The sequence below is a fragment of the Nanorana parkeri genome, unplaced genomic scaffold, assembly GCF_000935625.1.
Source record: "Nanorana parkeri isolate BGI_ZX_2015 unplaced genomic scaffold, ASM93562v1 scaffold3963, whole genome shotgun sequence".
In the NCBI taxonomy this organism is placed as follows: Eukaryota; Metazoa; Chordata; class Amphibia; order Anura; family Dicroglossidae; genus Nanorana; species Nanorana parkeri.
Genome location: NW_017310230.1, coordinates 10,481 through 21,677, shown reverse-complemented (window position 1 = coordinate 21,677; position 11,197 = coordinate 10,481). Strand labels below are relative to the sequence as shown.

The window sequence follows — 11,197 nt, the reverse complement described above, 5'->3', positions numbered from 1 at the left end:
TTTCCTCTGGCCGATGCCGGCATCCGTCTTCCGGGTTCCTTCAGGCCCCTCCTCTGCTGATTGACAGCAGGCTGTGAGCAGCTGCAATAGCCAGCCTGCTATTGCAATTTGAAATATCCAATAGCATGCTGGGTATGGCTCAGAGCATTAAAATAAAAATAAAATGAAAAAAAAAAAAGTTTAAAACAATTATTTAAAAAGACAAAAAAAGTAAAAAAAAAAAAAGTTAAAGAAATAAAAATAAAAAATGCTAACAAATAAAAAAAAGAAAAAAACTTTTTGGTGTGTCATTTTAAATAAAAAATGTCTTTATTAGATTATAATCTTCTGAACAACAGTAACAGACAGCAAAACAGACGTGACCCTTTCCTATGCTATCCAAAACTAAAAAATGTTTTTTTGGCTGGAGTTACACTTAAAAAAATGTACATGTTCCAACTTACATACAAATTCAACGTATGTACAAAGCTAAAGTCCCCATCTTGTATGTAACCCGGGGACTGTCTGTATTATTAATGATGCATTTCTTTAATTTTTGCAAAAGGTGAACTTATCATTCAACAGGCCGAGCTGTCCAGCAAAAGTGTCAGATAGAGGGGTTGGGACAAACCATTTACCACTGACAGGGGTGCTTACTATGATCAGCTTTTATTAAAATATATAAAGCCTTTTATTTTAAAAGGGAAAAAAAACCTGTTAGTCCTTAAAAAGTGTTAGCTGGATTTGATTTGTCAGTCACGTCAATGTAAATCTTCTAGTCCATCTAACACCACCCTCTCCACAGGGTGACGATGCTGCTGTCCAAGGGTGGCTTCATTTCTCCTCCACAGAGTAGAGCCACCCTAAAGCGGCCATACACCTTACAATTATCTGCAGATTTTCTATGGTCAGATGGAAAAGGTGCAACAGATTCCTCCATCTACACTTAACTGTGTGGATGGAGTAATCTCCACCTGGGCCAATCTGTTGCACTTTTTCCCTCTGACCACAGAAAATCTGCAGATAATTGTAAGGTGTATGGGCACCTTTAGACAGGAAGTGTTACTGGCTGGATCACCAGGTGAAAATACATGAAAAAAAAGTCTAAAAAAACTCATACGGCCACCACATTTAGGCCCCATTCACACTGAGCGACATGAAAATCGCTCGATTTTCAGCGCGATTTTATATGTGCGATATTGCGCGACTTGTCCCTATTGGGCTGTATGCAATCAGGAGCAAAATCGCACGAAATCCACAGAAAAAAGGGTCATGTAGGAGCGACAAGCAACAGCGACGAGCTACAAGCGATATTGAGCGGCGAGATGTGAACAGCTCCATTGAAATGGATTGGAGAAGCTACATAGAGCGATATCGCGTGGAAATATGAGCGATATCGCAGCAAAAATCGCTCAGTGTGAATGGGGCCTTAGGGATTGGCAAGCTGCAATATATTTTAGTTTTTGAGTTTAAATTTGCTTCATGTTCCTGAACTTAAAGTGAACCTGTGGCCAGGTATCACGTACCTGGTAGGGAGGCCGAAGTGAGAGGAGGCTTCTCTTGCACCTCGTGTCTTGTGACCTTTGAGGTTGAGGACAAAGGCCAGGCAGACGGGGAGAGGCACGAGTCCTTTAGGAAAGTCCAGTAATCGAGGTCAAAACAAGCCGGGGTCAAAAGCCATGAAATCCAATTCAGTACAAGTAGGGAGCAGGCCGAAGAATATCCAAAACAGTCCGAGGTCAAAAGGCAGGCAGCAAGCAAGGATGGTCGTTTACACAGGAACAGGTCAAATCCAGGGGAATCAGGTATATACAGGAGAAGGCTAAACGGGAGACAAGGAACACGATCAAGCTGACAAGACAAACCAGCAACTAGTGGGCGTTTGAGCTGGGCTTAAATAGGGTAGTGAATCCATCTATGATGTAACTTCCTGTGCGCCTCTTGGCGCGTATTTGTTCTCAGCTGCGCCTGCGCGTGTTTGTTCTCAGCTGCGCCTGCGCGTGTTTGTTCTCGGCTGCGACTGTGCGTGTTTGTTCTTAGCTGCGCCTGCGCGTATTTGTTCTCGGCTGCGCCTGCGCGTGTTTGTTCTCCGCTGCGCATGCCCAGAGCGGGAGTTTCGCTGACACCAGGCCATAGCCATTCAAGTATTTACATGTTCCTCACAAGCAGTAAGTACACTTTAAGTCAAGCCCTTACTGACCTCTGTAGCTGCAGCTGTAACTGTTATAAAGTTTGAGGATGAATTGCTCCAGAAAGGATTTGTAGTTTGGGTTCTAGTTGGTTTCTTACCAGCTTTAGTTTACTATTCTCTCTCTCTCCTAGCAGCCCTCTAATACAGTGAGTACAGAGGGTCTGGTCTGTATTAATCTTAGGGGTCTAGAAAGCTGCCAAGTAAAAACCAACGACAGCCAGAGAATGAATTTCTCCACAATGGGTGCAGCTACAGAGGACAGTAAAGTCTTGCTTTAAACCTTACTAAATATTATGTCCATCGCCTGTCCACAGATTTACTAAAAGCTTTTTTGTGCCTTCTGGTGAATAAGAATCGGCTAAGTGGCTTGTGTGTTTTGCTCCGCAGGTGTTAGAGACGTACTTGTTCAACTCATTTCTTAAAGCTCGTCTTAACAAAAAAATGGACGCCTTTACCCAGATGGAGATGGACGCGTCCTCTGAAATTGATGGGTAAAGTATTAAAGGCCAGATCTGGCCGACTTTATTTTGGATAGCATAAGAAAGGGTTAGAATTTTTGTCACCTTCTTATTGTCTTTACTGAGATGAGTGTCTCCAGACCGCCAAGTCCTTGGTCATTTTGTTACTGAACTCCCACTTTATGAGGTATTTAGCTTCTTTTGGACTTTTCTTTGTATTAGGATATAAGTAAATATCATGGCACTCTTAGAACTGCAATTTATATTTTTAGATGGAGGATCTGCTTGTGTGTGCCCAACAGGCTTTCAGATTTCTGTTCATAAACGTAGGTTCCCAGAAATAATGGACATCAGTCTGTATGCATGCTGCGAATGGACTACAATCCCAACATGATACCACCCTTAGTGCTACAATGGTGTAGATCAACCTTTCTGTACATTTTTCCACCTGGCCCTTGAAATATTTGTCTGGTCTTGGTGATACACTGCTTAAAGGAGAAGTATGAGGTGAGTGCTTTTCACTCACCTCATAGTTCTAGCCGACCTGTGACATACCGGCGTTCGCTCACCTCTCGATCGTGCCACGGCTCTCTGCCGTGACAGGGGAGGGGATGGATTCCCCCCTCCCAGCTCCGATCCGCCAGTGCTGACTGGTGGAACGGACGGGGCGGGTACAGCTGGCTCTGCCTCTAGATAGGCAGAGCCAGCTGTCACTCACGCAGCTGGGCGGATCTCGACATCGATGTCTGGATCCGCTCCGGCTGCGGCATCTCAGTATACCACGAGCTGTGGCTCGCGGTATACTGAGCTTAGGGTGACGGGAGGACGCTAGTTTGTGTCCTCCCATTACCGTAAGGAGAACTATGGGGATTAGCCCTGGCCCCATAGTTCTCCTTTAAAATAAATTTCCCTGCAGTTTGCGGTACTTTGTCACTAAGTTCTAGAATGCTTTATACATGAGAATAAGTTATATGGCACGCCCAGCAGATTGTTTTTTTTACACCATTTGCTCTGTGCAGGAAAATTTTTGGCAATAATCGTGAAATTAAATGAATAAAAGTAACAGAAAAAAAAAACCAGACAATAAAATTTGTGATGTTTTTCTAACAGTGGTTAGAAAACAATTTAGAAGTGCCCCCTTGCATTGGTGGTCAGTATAGGTAGGAGATAGGAATGTACCGATACCGGGTATTTGGGCGAGTACTCGCCCAAATGCTCCGATACCTTCCCCGATACTGGAACTTCCGGTCAGAGGGAGATTTCCTCTGACTGGCAGTGCCGTGAGGTAACATGGAGCCGGGAAGCTGGCTCCATGCTGTTTGGCCGGGAAGCCAGTTTCCTAGCCAATCAGTGTCGAGCTGGGCAAACAAATCTGATAATATGGCGACACGACCCCCACCTTGTAGGCATCTCATTCCCCTCACACAGGTCCTTAGCAGCTGTCATTACTGTACCAGTCCCTCGGCCAGCTGGGCAGACACCGCTCTCCAAGCTTGTCTCATGTGTGCACAGCGCCCACGTGATCGGCCCTCAGCCTGCTACTGCGCATGCACAGGATTTCTGAATGAGAGCGCTGGGCAGTCTGCGCATGTGCAGTAGCCGGCTGAGGGCCGATCACATGGGCGCTGTGCACACAGGAGACGTGGGCAGATTCGGGAGAGCTTGGAGAGCGATGTCTGCTCAGCTGGCCGAATGACTGGTACGGTAATGACTGCTGCTAAGGATCTATGTGAGGGGAATGAGGTGCCTGCAGGGTGGGGGTCATGTCACCATATTGTCAGATCTGTTTGGCCGGCCTCGATGCCGGTTTGGCTGGGATGCAGTTTTCCCAGCCAATCGGCATCGAGCCGGCCAAACAGAATGCAGTCAGCTTCCCGGGAAATTAAGAAGCCGGGCGGTGGGTAATGACACGCTTCCCGATTGCCCAGGAAGCCGGCTCTATGCTACCGAAAGTACCGGTATCGGCGTGTATCGAAATATAAATATCGGTACTCGATACCGAAAAACCGGTGTCGGTGAATCCCTAGTAGGAGACCAATTTACCATTGCTCAAGGAGCTCCTAGCAACTTCAAGAGGATTCCTGGTTGAGAAAAGCTGTTGTAGATGATCTGTAGGTAGCCTGAAACCCTCCAGATTTTTTAGGAGCTAAAGGCATAAGTATGCCAAAGCAAACATAGGCCTTAGGGACATGTGAGGTCATCTTAGCAGCAGTGAACCGTTTGCCTGCATCTGATTGATAATAGTAGCAGACTGCCCCCTTGTGGAGAGAAGCTGGTAACACACCTTGTGTTTGCAGACATTCCAGTATACTTGAAAACCAGAGACGGAGAGCCACAGAGAAGTTAAAGCGTTTTCGCCCTGAGCACATGTTCAGCAAGAAGCTGGTCATCAGTATGCCAAACCTGCAGGACGTCAGTTTGGCCGAACTACCACTGAGGCCGCAATCTCTGAGGAGGTCACAGACACTGAATGGTAAGGATGGAGGACTAAACCTGTAAACCAGTGCTCTGGTAAAAACACATAAACAAAGGATGCTGCCAGGTGACAGGCAACATTAGGTGCTGTACTATAACATTTTGAGTTCTCTGTACTGCCCATCCCAACTGAAGGTCCTGTGAAGATACCGATACCAAACACTTAGCAATGCTCAAGCCTGGGGATTTGTAATTCCAAAAAGCTGTGCGAACTCTCAGGGGGCTGTGCGGGGTCTATGCTGGGCTGTGCGGACTCTCAGGTGGCATGTGCGGGGTCTATGCTGGGCTGGGCAGAACTCAGGTGGGCTGTGCGGGGTCTCTGCCGGGGTGTGCAGACTCTCGGGGGGCTGTGTGGGGTCTATGGTGGGCTTTGCAGGTTTTATGGTGAGCAGTGCAGACTCTCAGGTGGCTGTGTGGGGTCTATGCTGGGCTGTGCAGAACTCAGCTGTGTGGATTCTCAGGTGGCTGTACGGGGTCTTAGGAGGGCTGTGTGGACTCTCTGGTAGCTGTGTGGGGTCTATGCTGGGCTGTGTGGACTCTCCGGCAGGCGGTACGGGGGGCGTGTATTCGGGGCTGTGCGGACTGTAAGGTAGGTTGTCCGTGGTCTGTGGTGGGCTGTGCAGGTTTTATGGTGAGCAGTGCAGACTCTCAGGTGGCTGTGTGGGGTCTATACTTGGCTGTGCAGGGTCTAAGGAGGGCTGTGCAGTCTCCACTAGGGGTTCCGGTCAGTCACGGTGGGTGGCATGGATCCACAGGAAGGAGATTTTTGGCTGGTGCTGTAAACAGGTGCCACTATTCACAGGAAGGCTGCCGGGACCTTGCTGGGGACCTCGGTACGCTTCCTGTGAAGCCCAGCGCCTGTTTAGAGCGCAGGCTTCAGTTTAAAAATGTAAAGCTGCGGGAGACGCATTAAATGATCTGGTGGGCCGGATTTGGCCCACGGACCTTGTGTTTTGACATATGTGCCATAATGGTTATGGTGAAAAGGAATCAAAAAGCCCTCCAACCGATTCAGAGACTAGCAGAGTAAAGCCTTCTCAGAACAGAAGGTATTTGTTTGTTTTATCAGTAAGGACGTATGGGGTTCTATGAAGGTTACTGGACATTGCACTCATACTTTCTTCCTTATTCTACAGGAAACAGACTGAACGGAAAATCATTTTACACCTTCAGGCTGCCTCTGGTCCATTATCCTCTGATGCGGCAATGCGTTCAGACGTATTACATAGACCTGACCAATTTCCTCAGTAAGGAGATAACTTGTCTTCCTGCAGAGAACTCGGTTCTTCTGGCTCGATACTTCTACCTCCGGGGGTTGGTCTTTCTCATGCAGGGAAAGCTCCTCAGCGCTCTCTCCGACTTCCAGAACCTGTATAAGACGGACCTGCGGATCTTCCCCGCTGAATTAGTCAGAAAAGTCGTCTTGTCGCTGCCGGCGTCTGAACGCCAACAAGCTGAGAACCGGCAGGAGCTGAAGAGGCTGATTAGTCAGGTGCTGGATAAAGAGAGGGATGTCCCCAGGGCTGACGACCACGTCAAGAAGTTTAAGCTTCCCAGTACCCACCTGCACCTAGAGGACTTTGTGCGCCGGATCCAAGAGTCGGGGATTGTGAAAGACATTGACACGATACACCGTTTGTTTGATGCTTTAACTGTAGGTAAGGGACAAAGCAAATATGGAAAGGGTTCCTCTGGGTGTGGAAAGGGGTCCTCTAGATTCTCTGGCTGTTGAAATGGTTCCTCCACATATGAAAATGGTTCCTCCACATATAGAAAGGGTTCCTCCACATATGGAAAGGGATCTTCCGCATGTGGAAAGAGTTCCGCTGCATATAGAAAGGTTTTCTCTGCATGTGCAAAGGGTTCCTGCGCATGTGCAAAGGGTTCCTGCGCATGTGGGAAAGGGTTCCTGCGCATGTGGGAAAGGGTTCCTGCGCATGTGGGAAAGGGATCCTCCGCATGTGGGAAAGGGATCCTCCGCATGTGGGAAAGGGATCCTCCGCATATGGGAAAGGGATCCTCCGCATGTGGGAAAGGGATCCTCCGCATGTGGGAAAGGGATCCTCAGCATATGGAAAGGGTTCCTCCGCATGTGGAAAGGGTTGCTTTGCATGTGGAAAGGGTTCCTCGGCATATGGAAAGGGATCCTCAGCATATGGAAAGGGTTCCTCCGCATGTGGAAAGGGTTGCTTTGCATGTGGAAAGGGTTCCTCGGCATATGGAAAGGGTTCCTCGGCATATGGAAAGGGTTCTCTATGTTTAAAGCTGTTAATTATGAAATAGTCAGCATCTAGCTCTAGCTAAGAGAATTGTTTCATAAGCTAACTCGGTTTCACCCTGCCTGTCTTCCGAAGGTCACCAGAAGCAGATAGATCCTGATATCTTCAGAGATTTCTACAACTACTGGAAGGAGACGGAGGCAGAGGCGGAAGAGGTTGACTTGCCGTCCATAGTCACCGAGAAGCTGGACCAGAATGAGTTCGTGTACAAGCTGTCCAGCTCGGTGAAAACCAACCTGGGGGTGGGGAAGATCGCCATGACTCAGAAGAGACTCTTCCTCCTGATAGAGGGCAGGCAGAGCTATGAGGAGATCGTCGCATTTAGAAATATAGAGGTGAGAGCTCAACATAAACTTCAACATATAACATTGGGGTCCTGTTTATTGAGCTGGTGGGGGGGTCAGGTTTATTTTTTTGTGGGGAGGGGTGTTTGCTGTATTATGCTGAGGGGTGGCAGCCTGTCTATACATTGCTTAGTATGTCATTGACTGCAGGTCCCGCTCTGATCAATATATGAATTGTGAAGTATTTCCACTCAGTGCCACCAACCCAACATATCTAATTGGTAGTGGCCCAGGGGTAACGCAGCCCAGCCCAGGGGTAACGCAGCCCAGATTCAATCAACAAGAAAACATATAAATACTGGTTGTGTTGATTACAAACCTGTATATAGCGTCTAGATATTCTTCCACAAAAGCAGCGCAATACACAGTCAGACGTATTACGGTCAAAACACAAGAGACATCAAGGTCAATACCAGCACTCAATAGGTCTGAATGTCCTTCCACAAAGCCAAATGATGCGCATGATGCCTTTACTTCTGCCATGTTGTAGCACACAATGATACCACCAAGTGTCTGGAGATATCGGCTCTTGGCAATAGACATGTGGATAGTGGTTGGCCACATAGGCATACTCCTCCGGAAGGTGCTCCTTCAGCTTCCATGGGTAGTCCTAATCTCTGCTAATGTCATGGTCCATATCTTCATGCTCAGGGAATGTGGGCCAAGTCTTGGTGTGGGACAGCAGTAGAGTCGTGAGTCTCATGGTTAAACCACTGACATGTTCCATCCGCTAGTGTGCACCCTAGCCCTCCAACCAGTCCTTCCCCCTTTGGTGTCACAAGCAACCCCCAACTGCTGGGGTCACCTCTTTACACAACCTGGCTTAGAATATTGCGTAAATAAGCTTATACGAGACGACTATGGCTAACCATAAGGGGAAATGGTTGGCCAAGAAAGCCACTTCTTTACCATCTATAGGCTCAGCATTCCTGTGCCTAATGGTCCATCTGGCCCAGTATATAATCCATCCCATCACAGGTGATGGCAACTCAGGAAATGTATGGACCAGTTTTTAGATGACTTTCATACTGGCCTTTAAGGACACTTTGATTGGACAGGGGGCTTTTATGTATGCACAGGGCTGCTAATCCAACATGTTTTCAGGCACTGGGGGGCTGGAAGGGGGAGTTTAGGAAACCTATCTATTAACATATCTATACACATAACATATAACATATCTATTCTAATACACGGGGAGTAGCATCAGGAAGTTGACTATGCAGAGAGGAAGTGTGATTCACAATTGTGGCTGAACAGAGTTACAAATAGTTTGGCGGGTATAGTAATATCCAATGTGTATGTAGCTGTTTGATTCACGGTGTCCCATGTTCTCCAGGATGTAAAAGTCTCAATGTCGGCCTTCCTGCTCTTACGGATTCCAACCCTCAGGATTAAGACTTCTACCAGGAAAGACTCATTTGATGCAAATCTAAAAGGTGAATGTGAGCTGTGGAACCTGATGATCAAAGAGATGTGGGCGGGGAGGAAGATGGCAGACAACCACAAGGTAAGGACCTTCCTGTCACATGGTTAGATGAATATTCAGTGGTGGTCCCGGCTACGGATTGCCTAGGTCTGCTCCACTGGAAAATGGAATTGTATTCAGCCATTCATTTCATTGTAGGCTGGCCAAGCATGGTGGGACTCTTGGTGCTGAGGCATTTAGTGTAATCCCAACACTAACCCAGGGATAGTGTTGGGGTTACAGGGAGGGATAGTGTTGGGGTTACAGGGAGGGATAGTGTTGGGGTTACAGGGAGGGATAGTGTTGGGGTTACAGGGAGGGTTAGTGTTGAGGTTACAGGGAGGGTTAGTGTTGGGATTACAGGGAGGGTTAGTGTTGAGGCTACAGGGAGGGTTAGTGTTGGGGTTACAGGGAGGGTTAGTGTTGGGGTTACATGGAGTGTTAGGATTACTGGGAGGATTAGTGTTAGGGTTACAGGTTTAGGTTTCCCATTCCTGCTGTAGCAGTATACATTGTCACATACATACGGTCATTATTATTATTGTGTGTCTCTCAGACTCGCTCTTCTATCATATTCAGGATCCTCAGTACGTTCAGGAGGCTCTCACCAATGTCCTCCTCATGAACGCTGTGGTTGGAGCTCTGCAGACTGCAAAATCCATTTACGCGGCCTCCAAGCTCTCTTACTTCGACAAGATGAAGAACGAAGGTGAGTCGTGTTATACTGTCTCTGCAACATAGGAGGGAAGTGACGTGTCTGACTTCTATACAAGGAACTTATTCAGTCACTGACCCGCAATGAACACCGGACTTCACTTGTTCTGTGTCAGCAACTCCGACTGGACTGAAAAGATGCAATATATGACATTTCTGTTCTAGAGTCTTCAGATGATTACAATAGAACAATATCGCTCATCAGTATAGGAAGAGACGTAGATAAGTGGGCACGTTACAAGAGAAGGGGGGCCCGGGTCGGACCCCAGCGTTGTGCTAATACCTACCCGTATATCAGGTTGGTGATGGTAGGAGCCCAGACGCGGGGGGCTTGTCAGTATGATTGGTACCTCTACTCAAGTACAATAGGATAACGCACAATCTCCTGCGTAGTGGTTGCCAGTACAGGGGCAGTCCAAGAGCACGGTAGCAGAATCACAATCCGGAATTTGAAGTCGTTGAACGTAGCAGAGGTCGGTGCAGGCAGCAAAGTATCTGGGTCACGGAACAGGCCAGGGGTTGGTGACAGGACTCAGAAACCGGTATAACACCAGGTACTCTAAGAACAAGCTTCCCAATAACCAAGCACAGAATGACTCGCCCTTCTTGCTTATATACCTGTTGGAGATGAGATGATGTCATTTCCAGAGGCGTGCACTGTCCCTTTAAGAGGCGATCCAGTGCTTGTGCGTGCCTCTTCCTGCGTGGCTCTGGACGACAGAACAAGCGGTCACCACACACAGCAGCCGTCGGGCTCGGCGCTGCAGGGTGCAACGCGCCCAGTGTCTGGCTGCATAAGGAGACCACCCGGCGGCGCGGGACCCTGCGGGAGGTAACGGGTACGTTCTCACACCATAATCCATTTATCTGACAGGTGTCACAGAAAGCTTCAACCCTAAAAAACAGTGTCACTGGCCTGGCTTTGTGGGGTGGTAGAGGGGTTTGACGCACGCACGTACACACACACACACACACACACACACACATACACACACACACACACTATTTCCACTGTGCATGTTTCTCAGAGCCAGATTGTAGCACATTGCTTCACCGCCAGACCTACTCGACGCGTTTCTTCCCCTTAAGGGCTTGGTCATGACTAAGCCCCTTTGGAGATCAATGCGTTGGGGTAGGAGAGGGTCCGGCGGTGAATCAATGTGCCGCAATCTGGCTTTGTGAGTTTGCAATAAAGCTTGTTGGAAATTAAGAGGCAAATAACAGACGACGTGCAGGGGAGGAACGGAGTCCAGTAGGTGTGTACGTACCGCCGGGGAAGGGGGGGGGGGGGG

General features: G+C 48.1%; 1 protein-coding gene across 1 annotated transcript in view; it reads left to right on the top strand.

The window, feature by feature from the left end:
• The window catches only part of LOC108803632 (DENN domain-containing protein 3-like), a gene marked incomplete at both ends in the record, with an annotated part of 27,062 nt that overhangs the window by 5,415 nt on the left and 10,450 nt on the right, over positions 1-11,197 (top strand). The window contains 6 exons of the mRNA XM_018575459.1: positions 2,558-2,661; positions 4,926-5,101; positions 6,240-6,761; positions 7,458-7,717; positions 9,063-9,233; positions 9,771-9,900. Coding sequence (XP_018430961.1) covers positions 2,558-2,661; positions 4,926-5,101; positions 6,240-6,761; positions 7,458-7,717; positions 9,063-9,233; positions 9,771-9,900 — 1,363 coding nt within the window. The remainder of the gene's footprint in view (positions 1-2,557; positions 2,662-4,925; positions 5,102-6,239; positions 6,762-7,457; positions 7,718-9,062; positions 9,234-9,770; positions 9,901-11,197) is intronic.